The sequence below is a fragment of the Hipposideros armiger genome, unplaced genomic scaffold, assembly GCF_001890085.2.
Source record: "Hipposideros armiger isolate ML-2016 unplaced genomic scaffold, ASM189008v1 scaffold_40, whole genome shotgun sequence".
NCBI lineage: Eukaryota > Metazoa > Chordata > Mammalia > Chiroptera > Hipposideridae > Hipposideros > Hipposideros armiger.
Genome location: NW_017731390.1, coordinates 3,964,420 through 3,986,421, shown reverse-complemented (window position 1 = coordinate 3,986,421; position 22,002 = coordinate 3,964,420). Strand labels below are relative to the sequence as shown.

General features: G+C 35.1%; 1 protein-coding gene and 1 pseudogene across 1 annotated transcript; both read left to right on the top strand.

The window, feature by feature from the left end:
• Positions 1-637: 637 nt before the first annotated feature.
• Positions 638-21,587, top strand: FBXO47 (F-box protein 47). The gene is made up of 11 exons (XM_019638581.1): positions 638-699; positions 3,029-3,238; positions 3,961-4,131; positions 6,771-6,847; positions 8,133-8,210; positions 10,589-10,697; positions 15,522-15,698; positions 16,648-16,794; positions 17,457-17,599; positions 19,971-20,130; positions 20,756-21,587. The coding sequence occupies exons 2-11, from the start codon at positions 3,055-3,057 to the stop codon at positions 20,866-20,868; spliced, it is 1,359 nt and encodes a 452-aa protein (XP_019494126.1). The 5' UTR covers positions 638-699; positions 3,029-3,054; the 3' UTR covers positions 20,869-21,587.
• LOC109380686 (transcription elongation factor 1 homolog pseudogene) lies at positions 10,823-11,566 on the top strand (annotated as a pseudogene).
• Positions 21,588-22,002: the final 415 nt, after the last annotated feature.

The window sequence follows — 22,002 nt, the reverse complement described above, 5'->3', positions numbered from 1 at the left end:
TGAATAAACGAACCGGAATTTAATCTTCAAGGGAGCAGGGCTAAGCTAGAAAGATCAGTCTTGGACTCCATCTTGAGAGGCTGGCGGCATTCAACGGCCTTTGGTTCTAGGCAGTCAGATAGGTTTCAAAAGGAATGTTTGGAGGTGTTTTCCAACAGAAGTTTTGATGAAAGCTCTTGTAACTTACCCTATTGGGGTGGGGATGGGGGAAATTAAAAATCACTCAAAACTAGGTTGAAAGGAAAGGAAGTGGTTTGGAGCAGAAGTGTGGCTCGCCATGTTGGGACTCTTCCTTTGCACGCTCCCCTCCCCAAGACTCTTAACGGCTCCATTCCTTCCGATGTCCAGCCTAAAGCAAAGGATTGCTTTAGCCTGGGTTCGGGCACCAAGGACCTCGTTGATTATTCACGAGGGAGGAGGGCACTATGGGAGACCGGGGTTCTTACTATTCATGAGGAGGCGGGGCCTCCTTCCCGCTGGGACTCCTGGGAGGATTCTAACGTGTTCTCCAGGCCTCTGAGACGCAAGCGAGGCGGGACGCAGGTCCGGAGCTGGTCGTAGCGGTGCTCTCTCTTCCCGGCGGGAAAATCTTGAGGAGGTTTTTTTAAAAAAAAACTAAGAAATTTGAGAATGGTGGGGCTAAACGACTAAATCCCATCTTCCTGTGATTCTTTAGCCGGAAAACTGTCAAAATCTGTGGTAAAAAGATTTGTTTTCCCCAGTACTTTCTTGAGGTAGTTTCAACTCTTGGTGGACTGATGATGGTGGTGAAAAATGCATCCCAGTGTGTTTTGATTCCTATATTGGCCAGTTTCCATTTTATGGCTTCCCGGGTTTACCTCTTTGGAGATGTTTTGGCCTAATACCCGAGCATGTCGTGTGGGATCGCTTCAGAGGGTTCTCTTAGGTTCAAACGAAATCGAAATCCCGGTGACTTGATGTGGGAGGGTTTTCTGTGAGAGGAAAAAAGTTCGTCCAAGAGGGCGCTCAAAGCCTTTCACGAATAGTAAAAAATGAATGGGATAGAACGGAGGCATCGAAACATTTTTTTGCTATTATTTTGGCCTGGGATGGTCGTCCTCCAGGAGGCGTAAGGGGAAGCCGGCAATGATTTGGGATTACACCTTTAAAATTTTCAGAAAAGCCTGCTGCTGTCTCCCCCAAGTCTCTCCCTCAGGTCTGAGTGAGGAAAATAAGGAATAGGAGAAAGAGACTTACAGTTTTAAGAGAATTTTTGCCATCCTATCTTAATCTTCTCAGAAATTTAAAAATATATGTACCCAGTGATTGACACACTGAAGTCCCCCCAGCGCCAGGTTTCAGGGAGTCTGAAGAGCCCACAAGCCGTACCCAAGTCCCTCTTTACAAGTTCCTCAGAGAAGCAGGACGAGTCCTAGGCCAGATTTATATTTTATTATAATGAAAATGCTTTAAAATGCCTACTGTGAGGAAACAAAACAACAACAACAAAAAAAAACCCCTCATGAATTAAGTTAATATTTTTCCACTTGGTGGATGTATATGCAACTTTTAAAATATATTACTTGTAAAAGTGTATTAGCATGGAAATTAAAATTTTAATTATAATTACAATTGAAAAAGCAGATCACAAAATAGAATGAATAATGATCTCCTTTTCCTGTTAAAAAGAATGAATAATGATCTCCTTTTCTTGTTAAAAAGAAATATACATGTGAAATGCTGGAATAATATAAACCAAAGCATTTATAAGCAGATTTAATCTTTTGTTTTGCTGTGTTTTGTAAGCATTTTGACAATGCACATGTTACTTGTATAATTTTAATAATTATTTTAAAATACTAATTTAAATGCTCGTTTAATGCTGAAGCAAAGTGCTATGATATGATGGTCTTAAAGGAGGTTCACAGTATGCTTTTCACTAAGCACTAAATTTTTTGGCCATGTTTTCAAATGTGTAACTGATTTCAAATTGATATTAGTTGATATGTAACCTAAAATGAATAAGTAACAATGTGATTTTAGCAATTTTCTGACAAAAAGGAGAAAATGTGTTTGGGTCAGATATATTTGTAACTTTGATGAAATGTCTTAGTTGTTACTTCAGGAACAAGAAGCTTTAGACTGGAGTTGTGATTATGCATATGTATATGTATATATACAAAAGACAGTGTTTCCTTTATTGGAGCAATAGTGAAACAAATTTACTGTGTGTGGTGAATAATTGTTTTAAAAGAATTCTTGTTTAGTGTAAATAAATTATCAGTGATTTTAATAAATTCCCTCTAAAAAATGTTCATTTTGAAATCAAATTGTGTAGGACCTTCCTGAAACTTATCAGTATTATTAACGAAGAGTGGAATTGAGGGGAAATTTTTTATTCATTTATTTATTTGAATCTTATTAAATTTACAAGACTTTGATTTCACTGCTTATTTGCATTATACATCACATAACTGATAATAGTAATACATTTTTAATCAGTTAGAGCTGGTAAATTTTAAAAGCTCAAAACTTAGTCTATTTTTTATCTTTTTGTTTTTATTGTTGCTAACGAAACACATCTACTCAGTTTTAAAGAAACAGAAAAACAGTACTCCAAAGTTTTAAAGCTACATTAATACTTTGATTTTCTTAGAATGTAAAGATTGTAAAAGCAATATTCTAATTGATAGATATTGAATGTATTTAATTTATTATATTGTTTTCTTTTGTGTTAAATCTTTTACTTTAAAAAACTTTTGCATATTTCTTTTCTTAGAATATATCTCGTCAAAAACGTGTCTTATTTTCTACTAAAACTCTTAATCTATCTAAAATATTTGGCTAAGAGGGAAAAGACTTTAAAATATTTCATATCATGCTGAAATGAATAATAGACTATACTAGTGGGAACTCCATAAATTGGACATCATATTAAAAGCTTTGTAAATATAGAGAGACAGCTATTGCCCATAAAAGTTCAACCTCTTCATTTAAAAAAACTAAAGTTGTTCATCACTATAATTTCTTTTCTTTTTTGTCTCTTGTACTTTGTTTTTCTAACCAGGATAAATTCACGAAATAAGAAAAAGGATGGCATCTAGAATAAATACCGATTTCACTTTGATTCCCAAGCACAAATATAGACGTAGTAATCGTCGATCCAGCTATATTTCCAATAACAACCTTGACTCAGATTCTCAGCCTTTATCAGCACTTGGAAACTTTAAAGCCTTGCCACTGGAAGTATTCCAAATAATCTTAAGATATTTGTCAGGTGAGGTTTGGGGACTATGAGTAGGCTACACAAACACTCGAATATTTTTATTTTTCCCAAGACCTAGGTTGTCATCGAAGGCCCTGCTAGAATTAATGGTGTTCACATTAAGTTTATTTTCTAAAGTTTCATCATTGTTGGGTAAGGGCTACAATGAGAAAGTACAATACTGGGCCAGCCGAGTGGCTCGGTTGGTTAAGAGCACAAGCTCTGAGCAACAGGGTCGCCGGTTCGATTCCCACATGGGCCAGTGGGCTGCACCCAAGCTGAGCTGCCCTGAGATGCCCTGAGATGCCCTGAGATGCCGACTGGCGGCCAGATGGCGACTAGGCTTGGAGCTGAGCTAGCTGCACCCTCCACAACTAAGACGGAAGAACAACAACTTGGCTGTTCCCCTTCCCCAATTCCCCCCAACACTGTTTGCCTTCCCCAATTCCCCAATAAAATCTTAAAAAAAAAAAAAAGAAACCATGATACTCAAACTCTTTAAAGCATGTTTCTAATTATAATGACATTGTAACTTGACTAATACATGCCAAAATGTTTCTAATTCATGGAGCACTGGATTTAAAACTATTTTAAGATTTTCCTCATTTTTATTATTTAATGTTATTATTATTTAGTATTATTAATGAGCCAACTTATACATTAATACATTGTACTACTAGTGACGTTCTTGTATTTAAGCCATTCATATATATGTATATATGTTTTTTTGGTAGTGAAAGATATCAGCATGCTAAGCATGGTGTCCAAGACAATCAGCCAACACATTATTAATTATATCTCAACATCATCAGGAAGCAAAAGATTTTTACTACAGGACTTTCATAACATTGAGCTGCCTGGCAGGAAAAAAGACTCGGTTATGCTGGAACACTACAGATTTCTAGGTAATTTATGTAATCCGATTATAACAAGTAAAGAACCACAATTAAGGGGATTTTATTATACACAACTCTGTAAGGCCCATGGGAAATAGAATGTTTCTTAAATTGTGCCTGTTGCTATGATGCTTTTACTCTTCACTGTGAGGACTTGCCCTTAACAATAGCCCCTTACGCTTATCTTTAAAGATGACAGAATGAACTTTAATGTAAAGTGTCAGTCCTTGTGATTTCATGTGGATACAATGTCACCTATGTTTATTATCTAGGTGGCTAACCAGTTTAGGAAATTGAGGTATTTTCTATGCTTTACCTCTGGTGGATTTAATGAGTTTTATCTTTATACCTGTTTTCCCTTTCAACCATAATCTATTCCTTAAAATAGAAAAGAAATTTAAACACATTATTGTGGAAGATCAATTATTCTTTTATCAAAAACAATGGTTTTCTTTTTTAAGCACTGTACACATTTAATAATAAATCGTTATGCTATGATTAAATTAATCTTGTCAAAGGAAATTTGTATAATCTTTCTTCCCTTGATTTGTCTTCATTTATGTCTTTTACCCCATTCATTTATTTCATTCTCCCTAAGAGTGCTGAAATAAAATTCTAATTTTGACTTGATTAAAGACACCAATTTAATACGCAATCACTTTATAATTAACCAAAGCATGGCAATAGAGTCAAATATCAAAGTGATGTTGAGATTTAAATAAAGGCATAATAATAAGTTAAGTGAATATTACCTTTCAGCAGCCCAAGGATGCCTATCTTTAAGATAATAAGACTTTATAGATGTATAAATATATCAAAGCATATTTGACAAGTATATTTAATAAAACTAAATAAAAAATATGTAATCTAATTACAGCGTGATTGGCTTTCAGTATTTATGATTAGGCTTAGTAAAGCTTGTAACAGAATATAGTTACTTTTTGCTACCTGTCATTGTAAATATCTTGTTTTCAAACATTTGTTGCAGAGGAAGTGATACTTGGGTAAAAGCTTATTCTTTGCTTTTGATCTAAAAGAATATTTTCTCTCTGACCAAGGCTCAATTGCTTAAACAAATAAACAAAAAAGCATTAAGACAATTATTTGGATAATTCTGTCAAAAAATACAAATGTGTACTGATCTTAATAGCTAGCTTTTTAAAACGGTTTTATTCATATAATGATTTCAGTCTTCCATTTAATTTTGATGCAGACACCTGGCTTATGACTGATTCTTTAGGTAAATGTTTGATGTACTCACAATTTTTTCATGTTGCCATTCCTATCTGATCTGTTCTTGTTTTCAGGCATTAAAGTAACATTTTCAGAATCCTGCACTCTGAAGATTATAAATTTTAATTTGCTTCTTCATACAAAACAGAGCAGATGGCCAATGTGGAAGGAACATTACATCTGACTCTATTTTAGTGTGAAGAAATTAAAGAAGTTGGTCTCTAAAGGGTATAGCAAAGCACCTGTGTTAAAAAGTAAATAAGTCAGCCAGTATTGGTTTTTATGGTAAATTGCAACCCTCAAAAATAGGAGTTTTGCATTAGAAAAGGCGGTCAACATACAATTATAACTTACAATTCCCTAGCTATCATATGCCATGGGACTGGATGCCAAAACATGAAAAGAACTCAGCCTTAAAACCAAACGCTGAAAATGTCTTTTTATGTCCAAAAATAGGGAGAGTTTATGTTTAAAACTCAATTCTGGTCATGTGTTAGCCAAACATAGCAACTTCTAAAAATAAATTGATTCCTTTAGATTCTATAGAATTATATAAAGTAGTTATTTTATTATGTTAAAAAGTAAATGCAGAAAAGATAAAGCTGAAGAAAGTCATGATATTCAGGTATATTTTCATATCTTACTGGTATATCTTTTTTTAGTTTGAGGACATTTGCCCTCGTAGGAATGTTAACAATGTATTACCATTTTAGGAAAACAGACCACTTAAAGTTAGAGGAAACAAATCATACGCTTCCTGTCACTCTAAGTTACGTATCTCATTGGGAAATTAAAGGGTTTCTTTTTTCTTTTTTAAACATCTGAACATAAAATTCTATACATTCTTAACATGCAAGCTCCATAAAAGGATATCTTTGAAGGAAGAAATAGATATTTCATCCAAACTGGCTACTTTCTGTAAACAAAAATGACTTCTAACCCCTGAAATTTTAAGTACTTATTATGACTTGAACTTTTTTTATTTGGAGAAAGGAATACAAAACCTCTTTTCCCATTCTTTCCATGTTTTGCATTAGCAATTCAAAACATTTTCCTTTGTGGACATGAGGTTAATTCCAAGAGATCTTAGAATACGTTTTCTATGGAATAAAGACAATATAAAGTTTCCATAGTGTATTTTATCTTGTTATTGCATCTTTTTAAATCTAAATACTTTTTCATTTCTGTCTTATAGTATCAATTTCATAATATTTTAAGATTTTATGCCAATGCCTCTTAGGTGGACATCAGAGTCACTTAGTAATCGCCCAACTTCCTCTTAACCATATCAGTTCACAGTCCACTATGATATACTATACTTGTCTTTCAGGAAATATTATGCTGTGTTTTATAGATATTCTTAAATTAATTGCATTGTTACTGCCATTTTTTCATGTGTCTCTTTACTTTCTCAGGCTTGCTATTTAAAAGATGTACATTGCTGCTACCCACAAAGGAAAGACTAAAGTACATTCACAAGATACTCGCAGAAGTAAGATCATATTTCTGAATTAGTTCACAATCTTTATTACCAGTAAAGATATTTTATTATTGTCTTGTACTCATTTAAAATCTGTCCTTAGTTAGTAGAACTTCATGAATTAATACTAAAAAATTGATCAATGATAATCTAATACTTTACCAAGTACTCAAAGATTGTAAAACTCCAAAATGTAGTACAGTAGTCTTTTACTTATTATAAAATAATTTTATATATAATTAAATACATCATTTAAGTTTATTAGATTTATCAGAGTATAAAAGTATTTTAACCCACACGGGAATCCTAAGGATGTTTTATTATTAAAATGAAATATAATATTTTATTAAAATGAAATAATTTCTGAATGTCAAAATCTTACTGTTTAAATATACAGAAACATAAGAAAGATATTTTAATATATAAAATAACAATTATGATAATTCATGACTTGTGAATGTGTGTCATGTACTTGGGCATAATCTCTATATAAGAAATTGAGCCTCACTGTACAAACCCAAACATACACACAACACTGATGGCTCAGTTCTGTACTCAATAGTTTGCAAACTTTTTCTGACCAGATGATCTTTCTGACATCCATTTCTTCAGTCCCAGAGACATTCTATACACCGAATCAAAGTTATTCTTCCTAAAGCATCCCTTTCATCAAGTTAGTTTTCTTGCTTAAAAATCTTTCAGTGGCTGCTCAGTTTCAGCAAGATAAGGTCCAAAGTCCCTAGGTGGTATTTAAGGTTCTCCCTGACAATGCAAACTTACTCCCTACTACTTTGAGCCTAATTAAGCTGGTCATATATATCTTTCTTCCCAAGTAAATTTGAGTTCTTCCTACCTCAATACAATTTTGTCCTTATTGTTTCCCTCACCAATCCTTTACATTTATTATATCTGAATCCTAATTTAAGATATTGCTTGTTTCACATCTTTCATAAGCTTTTTTGATCATTCCCAAATTTATCATTTCCCTGCTTTCATAGTGTCTGATACAGTATTTTTTTGGTCATTTTAGCATTTATACATATTCTAACCTGAATTACCAAAGAACTTCACATGTATATGTCTTATGCTCCTAAATAAATTGTGAGCTCCTTGAAGGTAACCTTTGTTTTATATTTTTTTCATAATCCCCACCTGTATAACAACGCTAATCAGCTATTTAGTGTTTTAGTTCTTTTCAGTTAGTACTGACAATCTTATATATTTCCATTAAATTTGAATGTCAAATCATAGTACAGTTTCCCTGAAAAGAAGGAATTAATAGCTGTTCTCTTTACAGGTTTCCTGTTTTAAATTCAGTGGCTGTGTAGCTCCTATGCAATGTTTAGGATTCTCATGTTATGGCATGTTTTTACAGGTACATTTTTGTTTTTAATGAAATAAGAAAAGGAATGTTTTTGAACTGTTGACAAGTTGAGCATGTAGTCTGTTGTTCCATGGGTTAATAAAAGTAATAATCTAAAAAAAGAACAAAATAAGGGGCCGGCCGAGTGGCTCAGTTGGTTAAGAGCTCGCTCAAGAGTTTGAGCTCTGAGCAACAGCGGTTCAAGTCCAGCCCGAGCTGAGCAGCCGCTGAGCTGCCAACAGGTAGCAGGATGGCTCAGCTAAAAAAAACAAAAAACAAAAAAAAACACAAAATAAAATTGTAAAAATTTGAGAATATGTTAATCTAATAATGTTTGACACCTCAGATTTTCTTCTTGGATTTTTCACCAGTAAGAAATGTTTAATATTTATTTGCTGTATACCAATGTCCTCAAAGTTTCTAGCCAATATTTTAAGGACTAGAAATAGTGTGGGACAAGTGGTGTGTGTGGGTGTGGGTGTGGGTGTGTGGGTGTGTGTATAATTAGTTTTTAAAGTCTTGAGCTAGTTATTTAAGATGTGATTTTAGAAATCAACTGTATGAAAAAAAATTCTAACTGTAGGAGGTGATAGATATAACCTTATTGTATAATCATTTTGATGTGTGTGTGTGTGCATGTGTGTGTGTATACATATATATAATCGCTATGTTGTATACCTTTGACTTACATAATGTTATATGTCAATGATAATAGAGCTGGAAAAAAAAATAAATCAATTATATAATTTTAAGAACTTTTTTTTTTTTAATTGGGGAATAGTGTGTTTTTCCAGGACCCATCAGCTCCAAGTCAAGTAGTTGTTTCAATCTAGTTGTGGAGGCCGCAGCTCACTAACCGGCTGCCCCTTAAGAACATTTTTTACTAATCTTTTATTATAAACAAAGAAGATAACAATATTATAATTAAATGTTATTGAATATTAATAATATAAATATATTACAGTGTTCTATGCAGTTTACATGTACTAACTTATTTAAAACTTACAACAACTTGATAAGGTTTACAGCAGTCTTACAACAATCTTGCTTATATCCCAGTCTGCCAGCCACCATCTGCACACCCACATCCCAGGGGCATAACCCCTCCTACTAGTCTTCTTCCAAAATAGATTTTTGCTATCTTTTTTCCCCCGTTTCTTTGAAACTGGTAATATGAGCACATGTATTTATGTACAAAATGGTACAAAGTGAAAAGTAAGTCTCCCTCCCAGGCCTGTCCCTTGTCCACTGAGTTCCCTTCAACAGAATTTTCCAATATAAGCAGTTTCTTCTGTGTCCTTCCAGAAATAATAAGATCAATTTTTACACTACTGAAATCCAGGTCAACTATTTTAAGAAAAATGTATGTGATTAATCAACTTTTTTAAAATCTAATTTTAGTTGATTGACCCTTGAACAATGAGGGGGGTTAGGGGTACTGACCCATGCACAGTCGAAAATGCACATGTAACTTTTGATTCCTCTAAAATTTAAGTTGTCCCTTTATATCTGAGGGGGATTTGTTCCAGGACCCCCCATGGATACCAAAATCCATGGATGCTCAAGTCCCCTGTGTAAAATGGCGTAGATTGGGAGCATTTGAGGGCTTGCTTCCCAGCAATTGTCATCAGTTTGGCTCAAATAAACTCATAAAAATTCTTTAAAAATAAAATGGCGTAGATAAATGAATACAGTCAGCCCTCCACATTTGCAGACTCCCAACCTCCCATTGAAAACAGTACAGGTATTTGTTGAAAAAAATCTGACTATAAGGGGACCTGCATAGTTCAAATCTGTGTTGTTCAAGGATCAACTGTATAGTGATATACCATTTAAATTTCCTTTTCATATATGTTTAACTATACATTCAAGTTTGTCCAAAGATAATTATTAAATTCTGTCCTAATAAAATTTTTTGCTTGTTCCCATCCAAATCTCATAAATAAATGCTCATAATTGTCACATTAAAATGAGATCACTATTATTCTAAGCAATATCATAAATGATAGCTAGAGGGGGTCAAAGGAGTTCTACTGTAGTCTAAAACTAAGCCATAGTATAGTTGTGAGTCAGATGTCTAAAGCTGTGTTCTACGGTTTGGGCCTTTGTTATTTTCCTCACACTGTCAGAATTCAGGATTTAGTACCATTTAGAAGTTCTCTGAAAAGATACTTCCTTTACAACTGAAAAGAAACTGGATTTGGAGCATTTCTAGATTTGGTTTATATAAAATTTCTTATTAATTTCAACAGTCCCATGGTGGATAAAAAGTGTGCATCACCTGAATCATGTGCTATAACAGTTATGCTCATAAGGCAGGATTGATTGACTTATGTTTTGATATGATGGTCTGAACATCTGCAATGTTTCCTTTATTTTATTATCTTCAGACCTTAACAGCAGGTTGGGATGAACTTGAGTGCCATCGTGTTTATAACTTCTTATGTGAAATGACTACCCTCTCTCGCAAGATGCAGACCATTGTCTTAAGCAAACCAGGTAAAGAACTACAATTCAGAAACAACATACAGAGACTGAAATAGAAAAATAGCAGAGTTCTAAGGTATATTTAAAAATAAATTATGGCATCTGTTTATAGTAAAAGGACAAAGAAATGTAAGGGAATGATAAACCCTGAATTGGATAGTGAGGCACAAGTGGCTTGTGATTAAAGAAAGAGAAGTACTCAGAGGGCTTCAACTGTATTAATATTTTATTCCATAAGCTGGGTGAGGATACAAAGGTGTTCATTATAGTATTCTTTAAACCTTTGTATGTACCTGAAATATTTCATATTTTTAAAATTATAGAACCCTATAACCCAGCAATTTCACTCTGAGTAACTCCCCCAGTATGCACAAGGAGACACGTATAAGAATGAGTATTGACTGTCTCTCGGGTGAACGAAGCTGTCCTAACGAGAGAAGGCGAGTGTAGGTTCACCCTCCCGCAGACATGGGGGGTAGAAATCAAAACGGAAGCCACCCCCGAAGGAGAAGATTACAGGCACTCTAGAGACCCAGTTCACCTGTCCCTTCTGCAACCATGAGAAGTCTTGTGACGTGAAAATGGACCGTGTCCATAACACCGGAGTCATTTCTTGTACTGTGTGCCTAGAGGAATTCCAGACGCCCATCACATATCTCTCAGAACCAGTGGATGTGTATAGCGATTGGGTAGATGCCTGCGAGGCAGCCAATCAGTAGCAACATAGAGGACCCACCCCCTTGGCAGCCCCACAGCTGTGGCCCCACCCACTGGGTACCAATCCAGAGACATTCCTGGGGTCTAGGGTGGGTCCAGGACCCTCACAGCTCTGTGTGTGTGTGTGTGTGTGTGTGTGTGTGTGTGTGTGTGTGTATGTATGTAGTGGGTATGGGTGTGGGTGGGTGTTGTGGGCGTGACTGTGTGTCTGTAAGTGTGGCCCTGGGTTATGCTCATGGGCAGGGGAGGGAGTTGAGTTGCTAGGCCCTGGGAGCCTGAACTGCCTCCTTTGGCTACGAAAGCCTTTGATTTGCTTCCTTATCTGGCCCCTGACTCCCCTGGTTCTGAGGCCCTGGCTCCTCCTGGGGCTGATGTCCTGACAGCCTGCGTGAGGTCAAGCCCTGCGGAGACAGCCTCAGGACTCCAGCCTCCTCACCCACCTCCCCAGCACTCACCCATTTGAACTGGATGGCCCGCCCTCCTTCCCTGCCTTCCAAGGCCTGTGGCCTGGGATTCAAAGCCACAAGCCCCTCGGCTGGGCCCTGGTAGGGCAACCCTGATTCATGTTTAGTTGCTTTTATAGAGGATGGAGAGGCTGGGTCTGGGAAAACTATTGGTCACTAACCCTGAAATAAAGCAGCTGATGCAGAAAAAAAAAAAAAAGAATGAGTATTGGGGCCAGCCAGGTGGCGCGTTGGTTAAGAGCTGGCTTGGGATGCCAGAGGCCCCGGTTTGGATCCCACATGTGAGGGCCAGTGATACTGCCCTCTACAGCTAAGATGCTGAACAACAGCTCGACCTGGAGCTGGGCTGCCGTGAGTCGGCTGCAGCGCCTGCTGCAGTGGGTTCCCATGGGCTACTGTGTGTCGCCAGCAGCCGCAGTGAGCGGCCATCCAGAAGCCGGCGACTGATCTGCCTCGCCCGGGAAGAGCGCAATGATGGTGCCAACTTGGGCCAGTGAAGCAATGTCCTCCACAACTAGACTGAAGAACAAAAGGACAGCAACTTGTCTGTTCCCCTTCCCCCAATTCCCCAGCGCTGTTCCCATGCCCCCAATTCCCCAATAAAAAAAAACTTTTTAATCTTAAAATATATATATATATATATAAGAATATAGTTGGGAGATGTGAGAGTTAATTTTGCATGTCAACTTGTGTAGGCCATGGTACCCAGATATTTGGTCAAACATTATTCTAAATGTTTCTCTGGATTTATTTATTTATTTATTCATTTATTTAAAGATTTTTTTTATTGGGGAATTGGGGGAGGGGAACAGCATTGGGGAATCGGGGGAAGGGGAACAGACAAGTTGATGTCCTTTTGTTTTTCAGTCTAGTTGTGAAGGAAGTCGCTTCATTGGCCCATGTTGGTATTATCATTGCTCTCTTCCCAGGTGAGGCAGTCGCTTGCTGGCCATTGGACGGCCGCTCACAGCGGCTCATGGTGGCTCACAGCAGCTCACAAAAGCTCACACCAGCTGCCAGCCAGCCCCACTGCAGCCTACGCCGTTGCCGGCGACTCACGGCAGCTCAGCTCCAGGTCAAGCTGTTATTCATCATCTTAGCTGTAGAGGGTGCAGCATCACTGGCCCTCATGTGAGATCCGAACCAGGGCCATGCTGCTCAGATCTGGCCTCCCAAACCAACTGAGTGGCATGTTAACCAACAGGCTGCTCAGCCAGCCCTGAAGTTATTTTTTAGATGAGATTAACATTTAAATCAGTAGACTTTGAGTAAAGCAGATTGTCCTTTGTAATGTGGGTGGGCCTCATCCAATCCAAACTGTATTGCTAATGTTTTTATTTATTTTTAAAAATCTGAAGCAAATGTAGCAAAAAGTAAAGTTTTGACAAAGCTATGTCAAGTAATACATTAAAAACTATGGAGTTATACACTTTAAGTGAGTAAAGTTGATACACAGTATTTGTTATAGTATCTCTGCTTTTCTGTCAGCTTGAGATATTTCATTGTAAACCAAATTATGAATTAAGAATGCAGAATTGGAAGTCCAGTGAAACAATAACAAAATGAATTTATCATGTCTCTCTCTTGATCAGAAACTTTATTAGTTCCCTGATATCTTCAAAGTAAAGTCCCAGTTAGACTGGCTTTCACATTCTAATCCTAACCTACTTTTTCAGACTTTTTGCCCATTACTCTCTTACTCTCTATAACAGTTTGATATAGAGTAGGCATCGTGCTCTACATAGTGTCTCAGACATCTCTTAAATATTTCTACTTCATACCTTTTATTCATTCTCTTTTCTTCCTGGAATACCATCTCTCCTTCTCATCCTTTAAGACCAATTTGCCTGAGCTCCTCTGTAAAACCTTTCTTGATTTCCCCAGGCCTGCAGTAATATCGTTTAAACTTCTGTGTTACTTGGCTTAACATAATCAGGAGATGCTTCTTTACATATGGCCTTTGATCACTGGTAGACTTTCCATTTACACTTATCTACAAATAAGTAGAACATAAGTGGCATAGAAATGTAAAATGGTGCCGCCACTATGGAAAAGTTTGGCCATTCCTCAAAAAGTTAAAACATAGAATTATCATATGGCCTAGCAATTCCACTCCTAGGTATATACCTAAGGGAATTGAGAGGAGAGACTTGGACAGATTTTTGTATGCCAGTGTTCATTGCAGCATTATTTGCAATAGCTAAAAAATGAAAACAACTATATGTTCAGCAACATAAGAATGGATAAATAAGATGTGGTATAAATATACAATAGCATATTATTCAGCCATAAAAAGGAGTGAAGTTTTGATACATGCTACAATATGGATGAACTTTGAAAATATCATGCTAAGTGATATAAGCCAGATACAAAAGGACAAATACTGTATGATTCCACTTACATGAGGTACCTAGAACAGGCAGGCAAAGTCCTAAAAACAGAAAGTAGTTAGAGGTTACCAGGAAGTAGGGGGAGGGGAACATTATTGCTTAATGGTTACAGTTTCTGTTTGAGGTGATGAAAAGTTTTAGAAAAAGACAGTGGTGATGGTTGAACAACATAGTGACTATAATTGATGCCACTAAATTGTACACTTTAAAAATGATTAAAATAGCAAATTTTATGTTATATACATTTTACTGCAATTTTTAAAAATTAGTAATGTAATAATTAAAAACTATTGAGTTATACACTTTAAGTAAGTAAATTGTATGGTATTTAAATTATGCATATTTCAATAAAGCTGTTAAAAAAAACACAAAATACCACTTCATACCCACTAGGATGGCCAGAATCATAAAATCAGATAACAAGTGTTGGTGAGAATGTGGAAAAATTGGAATCCTCATACATTGTTGATAGAAATGTAAAATGGTTCAGCCACTTTGGAAAATCATTTGGCAAGTTCCTCAAATGACTAAATGTACAGTTACTGTATGACCCAGCAATTCTACTCTTAGATATATCCCCAAGAGAAATAAAAACATGTGCCCACACAGAAAGTTGTACATGAATGTTAATAGCATCATTATTCAAACTAGCCAAAATGTGGAAACAACCCACATGTCCATCAATGGGTGAATATGTAAACAAAATGCGGTACATCTATACAATAGAATATTATTTAGCCATAAAAATTGTACTGATACATGTACTGTATCTGATACATGCCATAACACCTTGAAAATGTTATGCTAAATGAAAGAAGCCAGTCACAAAAGACCATGTACTATATGATTTCATTCATATGAAAGTCCAAAATAGGGAAATCTATAGAGACAGAAAGTAGATTATTGGTTGCTTAGGGCTGGGAGTGGTAAAGTATGGAGGGATAGGGAAGTGATAGCTATAAGAGCAAGATTTCTTTTTGAGGTGATCAAAATGTTCTAAAATTGACTCAGTGATGGCTGCACATGTCTGTGAATATACTAAAAACCATTGAATTGTATGCTTTAAATGGATAAATTGTATGATATGTAAGTTATATCTCAATAAAGCTGTTTAAAAAATAGCCCCTTGATTATCTAAAATTTGTAGAAGAAAATGAAGTAACACTTTCAGTATAAAGCATATTAATGATGTATGTCTTTGACCTATCAATTATTCATATCAACCTTTCTAGGAAGAATGATTTACAAGTCTTTTGTCTTCATAGGAAGTGCCCGAAAACTGGAGTTAAGGATCCGGCTGTTCTGTAGGAATGTCCTCCTTGATCATTGGCCACATCGAAGTGATTCTGCTTTTTGGTTGACACGTATATTAAAACCATGGCCAATGGTGAATCAGGCAAGATTACTGTATATCATCTTTGGACCAGTAGCTCCTCAAGATGGTGAGCATCTATTTTTTAGCAACATATGTTACAAAACTGGTAATTACTTTTATTTTTGGAAAGCATATCTTTTTGTACCTGCTCAGTTTCATCATTCCTAATGATTAAACTATTTCATGATTTCATAGATTTATAGTTACATTAACTTGTGCGTAACTTAAACTTCAAGACAGAAATTGTTCTCCTGCATGCCATTTCTAAATATATTCCTTATCATCCCTGGTTTACCTAAAATAGCTGATTTTTAATCATTATCTTAACTCAAGAATGTGTTTGCTGCTGGAGCGGACAAATAGTGCCAGTGAATCAAAGTAGTAGATGGAATTGATGTTTTACTTAACTTTGGGTGCATAAGATGATTTCTTGCAATTTTTTGCCTTTCTAATTGAGTTTAGATTAATGTTAAAATTAACATTTCTTTAGTTCACATTACCTTATGTCAGGAGGTAATCAGTTTAAAGTATGTTGAATAGCAGCAAGAAGCCAATCTGGGGTTAAATTTTGTTGTATGTGTAATTCACAAAGAAAATTGGTCGTAGGTCAATAATCAAACATTGACTGGATTACTCTTTTGATATAAATGTTTGGAAGATTCTCAAATATAGCATGTTCTGGTTTTTCAGATTTTATTTTATATTAGTAAGATTACATTAGTTGTTTATTCCAACAAATGTCTGTTATAGAAGTAGCATTATCTTTGAACTAGAAGCACTGTTCTTCTTGGTGAAACTACCTTTCCTTTACTTCATTTAGCTGTTGTTGCTGCACTTCATCATATCAATCAGAGACCTTCAAATTCATACAGAACTGACTTTCATTATGAAAATAACATATATAAGTAATGAATTCCATTATGCAATCCAATTTCCTTTTTAAACAATCTGTGAAGCCTTTATCACAAAGCCAACTATTCTGTCATAACCTAATTTTTGTTTCAATTATCATTCAGGACAGGTGCTTTGGCATAAAATGACAGACGAACCTACAGATGAATCCAGTATGAGAGGTTTGGCTGATGCCATTAAATTACTATATGACACACGCATCAAAGAGTGGACAGCAGATGATGTTATCAGTCTTGTAGATGAACTATCAGGTAAAAATATATATTTACCACACAGTGTAACATAAATTTATTATTAGAATACAGCTACAAAATTGTAAGGGTAATTCTACAGGTAACAAATGACTTGCCTATTGGAAATCATTAAATGCTCTAAAATATTTGAAGAATTCAGCAAAATGCATATAATCAACTTACTTTCCTTCAATTGTGAATTTTATAAATATATATTTATTATCATTACTATTAGAAAGCTTCATAATTTAGCTCAATTATTCCCATTTTGCAAGTTCTCAGAAACACCTTCCTAGTTGTGTAAAGAAGAAACCTTCTCCTGTTGGTATAGCAGAGGTGAAACAATTTTTTCCATTCATGCATCATAATCCTTTAGATTCTAAAGTTTACAAAATTTCTTTCTTTTCACAAGATTAGACAAACTTGCCTGTTGATCCATGTGTAGGAAAAATGCTTTGACTATATTACTAGTACGTTTGTAAGAGCTGCCACAACATGGCAGTAATCTCTGTCTCCAATTAAATGCTGTAATTGAAAAACTAAAACATTATTTTCTGAACTTTTCCCTTGACACTAATTGTATTTCCAATAAAGTAATATAATATTGCATATAATTAATGATGTTTACTATAGCTATTGTGTAATTTCTCATTAAATAACTGTTCTTCCTCTAATAAAAGTGGTTCCCCGTGAGTGGCTTCTAGAGAACAATGCACATCTCCTACTCCTAAGTGGGAACAACATCTGTTTCACTTTCATGGCTAGTAAAGCTGTGAATGGGCGGACCATTGAACTGGCAAGGCTGATAGTCTTTTTGGCTTTGGTAAGTAAAAAATAAGTTTTCTCTAGCAAGTTGTTTAACATTATGTTGACCTTCCAGGGAGCTGCCCTGACGGAACAGAAATACGTACAAAACATTTTGAAAGAATAATTATTTAAGTATATATTTTATATATACTTATAAAATTTCAAAATGTATAAACTTTCATATTTGGAATTATTCCCTATATTAACCTCTCCCCAGTTCATGTCTTGATCATCATCATAGAGCTCTGCCAAGTTATATTCTTGTTTTTAAAATTCCTTTAAAAAAAATGAAGTACCTCATTTGATTTACTTCAGAATAATCAAAGGGCAGCAGAGAAAGTATGTGGAAGTGAATGTTGTTAGAGGTGAAACAAGATTGGCAATTGTTGAACTGGAAAATGGGTACTCGGAATTCATTATACTATTCTTTCTACTTTTGTATAGTTAAAGTGTCTTTCAAAATAAAACATTTAAAATATATTTAATACTCATTCATTTAACACAAACGAGTTTTTACTATGTGTCATACATAGTGTTAGATTCTAGAACTATGAAAATTAATAGAACGAATCTCTGACCAAAAGCTGCTTATAAGTCTTTTAAGAGATATCAAGGTATATATAAATAAATTCAGAGATAAGTACAAAAAGATACAAACAGAGGTGGCAGAGAGGAGCTAATACTACTAGATGGGTATAGAGCACAGAGAGGACTTCCCCGATTCCAGTAGAAATAGATTTTTAAAAATGAATAGAAGTTCATTTAGGCAGATACAGGGGGTAAACTGAATAATTTACCTGCATGTACCTGCACGTGTTACATAGAAATTTAATTTATTCAGCTACCATCACAGATGTCAGCTCAACCAGTGCTTCAAAAGCAATGGAATAATCTTCCAGTTGGGTGTTGTGAGGAGTAATTGAATGTAATCCATTTCCTATGAAATGGAGACAGGATCTTTACCAACTCAGTTCCTTGAAACATGAATGAAACCTCTGTGCTCTTTTTAAAATGGGAAGAAAGCTACTAAATTAACTGTATTCACAATGTAAATATTTATTTTAATAATTAAGCAGATTCCCCCCCAAAAAAGAGAGAGAAATGAAACAGCATGGCTATATCCACAGGACTGTATTATCTCTGAAGGGTAAAATGTGTGGAAGAGGAGGAGGATGTGGGAGGTTAGATAGAAAGGGAGAGGCCAGGTAATGAAGGGCCTTGTAGACCATCCATGGAGCTTGAACACACCTTCTAATAAGGTGTTGCTGGGCCGGCCGAGTGGCTCAGTTGGTTAAGAGCTCACTCAAGAGTTTGAGCTCTGAGCAACAGTGGTTCGAGTCCAGCCCGAGCTGAGCAGCCGCTGACCTGCCAACAGGTGGCAGGATGGCTCAGCTAAAAGAAAAAAAATAAATAAATGAGGTGTTGCTGAAAAATTTTAGGAAGAGAAGAGATATGATCAGTGTTAAGTTTTTGAAAGGTCACTTTGGCAGCGCTATGGTAAACAGAATGGAAAGGAAGTCACTAGCGGTAGAGAAGCCTTCTCTAGAAAGCCTTTTCTGATGAACATCTCAACTCTGATCATTAATTTTCCCTAAATTGCCTTAGACTTGTCTTCTCTTTATCTTCATTTATTAATTGTGTTCTTAAGCTATTTTATGTGTGCGGTAAGTCATCTCCCAAATAGATTGTAAATTCTTAGAAATCCAGAACTGTTACTTACTTCTTTCATAGTGCTTCGTACCATGCCTTACACGTACGTACGTAGCCAATAAATCTTTCCTGTCACATTAACATTATTTAGTTACACTAGTTTATTTCCATGCAGTGTGTTATTTGGCTATGTGAGTTAAATTGGCCAGAGTGTTAGTAAATAAACCTTTTTCTTTTCAGCTTTAACTATTAACATGTAGTCTTTAAATATTTATCTTTTAAATAATAGAGTGATAAATATTCTCTACAACTCTCAAGATCGAAAGTTGATAATACTATAGAGTTCTCTCGTCTATTGAAATTTCCTATTTGTCTATCACCTTGATTGGACCCCTTGAAAATAAAAGCCCTGTCTTTATGGCTTACCATTGTATTTCCAGCTCTTACTATGTGCTCAGTAAATATCTATTGAATGAATGAATGAGCAGAAGTCTTATTTTTCATATGTTTAATAATTGTTTCCAATATTAATTCTTACATTAATAAATAATATTCTATTAACTTTTATTTATATCATATATTTCCCACTAAAATTATACCATTTGAAAGTAAAGCAGTATTAGATAGAAGAGCATTTCCCATTTATAGACTCAGTATAATGTCAGGTGTAATAAATTATGTGAAATCATAAACCATCACATGAAGATTTACTATAATGCTTTGTATGTCTAAATCAGGTGTGCGAGAAAGAACTCTACTGCATGGATTGGGCAGTTCAAATGATGCATAAAGTCTGTAAAGTCTTTAATACTCAAGTGGAAAGAGGTAACTTCCTGCAGAATGTGGCAAATGCATTTGCATGTGTTATAATGGAAATGCTGCATACAGTTATGTCTGGTGAGTATGCATGCAGATGGTGGGAGTAAAATGCATTCTGGTCTCCACCTAAAACAGAGATAATTCTGTGTAGACTTTTAATTCTAAACTAAGAATAGAAGTAGACATTTTTTTGTTTGTTTTTCCATGAGATATATTTCGCACCCGGTTCTTTCACTTTTTAAATCTGGTATTGGTTTTAATGAGAAACAAAGTTGAAGAGCCTGCTCTGAAAGAAACCAGTTTCAATTTTGCACAGCAAAAAATTTTAACGTACTTATCAACTATCATATTCATCATAATAATATAATGAATATATTTGTGTAGTCTCAATATATATTATTTTACAGTTTTATTAGTAGTCAACATAATAATTAACCCTGTTTTACAGATGAGAAAACTAAGGCTTAGAGAAATTACCTGACTTGCCCTCAGTCATAAAATTAGAAGCAATAAAGCATAGACCAGTATCCTTTTCTTCTGACTTTTAATTCAATGCTCTTACAAAATTTCATGATTTCAATAGTCAGCATCTGACTTAGTAAAGATTACTAACTAGTCTTCTGTTACATATTATTAGGAAAAATTAGGACATCTTATGTTTTAAATAAATCATATATTTAAAAACTTAACTGTCATTTTTTAGGAGACCATGATGAAGAGGAGAGAAACTTTTTGAATTTGTTCCATCTTGTACATGCTCAGGCTAACTTCCATAAAGAAGTCCTGTATTTGACCATGAATACTCTCTCAACTTAAATACTCAGAAAGCCTTGCATTTAGAGAATACCTCACTAAACTAACAATTAGAAGAGTGCTACTTTTCCTCAATCAAAGAATAGCATCCGTGGAACTTTTTATCACCTAACTAATTCAAAAGCTACATAGAATTTTAGAAGTAGATGCTTAAACCATTATTAATATAAAAATTACAGGCAAACCCAAGAATGTATTGAGATTTCTCTGGAAAATAAGCTGCGTCTCTCCAGATTTTGGTAAACCTAGCACTAAACTAAATAGAACATTGTATCCAAGAATCTGGGGCCAGCCAACCTGTATGTGTGGATCTTTGAAGAAAGACAAATTTTTGTTTTATAGTTAGAGCAGACCCAAATTCATTAGATAATATGTATCTGTTCACCTTGCTTAAGTTATGTAGACATAGCCTAGAATGTTTTGTGAAGGTTTGCAATATAATGTTTTGGAATGTGCAGTTATGAATCACATTTTTTTTACCACTTTCTTGACTTATGATTTCAAAGAATGTTATATTTTGTTCACGTTTTGTATGAACAAATAAAAACCCAAAGTAAGTATGTGTGTGTGTATACAGATGTCTGTATACACACACACACACACATATATATGCATATACATGTTTCCTTCTTTAAGACAAATCATACAAAAAGTCTGTAAATAGAGGAAGGTGTATATTGTTTTAATACAAATCATCTTTTATCCTTTCCTGGGGATTAGAGTAAAATGTTGCAAATAAGGGGAAATATAAAATGAAAGAAAAGTAGTTATTCTACTGCTTGAACAATATTCACAAATAATTGGCACTTCTTCCTAAAGCTTTTCTCCCTATCTTAAAGAATGGGACTTGAAGAAAACTGGAAGCATGGATGGTCAGAGCAGCCCATGAGTGGGGTTTTTCTTCATTCAAGTAAATAGATTCCAAGAAGCTCCAAGACTATTTCAGCCTGACTAACATTTGTCACCACCACTTTTATTATTAAAGTAGAAAATAATAGTGCCTAACGGAGCTGAAATAATGCTGGAGCCCTCCTGGATCTCCCATTTTTTTCAACTTGGGTTTGATCATTTTACTTCTGAAGACACAACCCTCTCCAATGGACTTCTCAAAGGCTGACTTTCTTTTCCTAAGCCCTT

Bases quoted from the DNA above. Each gene is read 5' to 3' on its own strand.
- FBXO47 (XM_019638581.1), top strand. From the start codon at position 3,055: ATGGCATCTAGAATAAATACCGATTTCACTTTGATTCCCAAGCACAAA. The intron at 3,239-3,960 runs GTGAGGTTTGGG...TTTTTTTGGTAG, and splicing joins AATCTTAAGATATTTGTCAG to TGAAAGATATCAGCATGCTA. The intron at 8,211-10,588 runs GTACATTTTTGT...TATTATCTTCAG, and splicing joins GTTATGGCATGTTTTTACAG to ACCTTAACAGCAGGTTGGGA.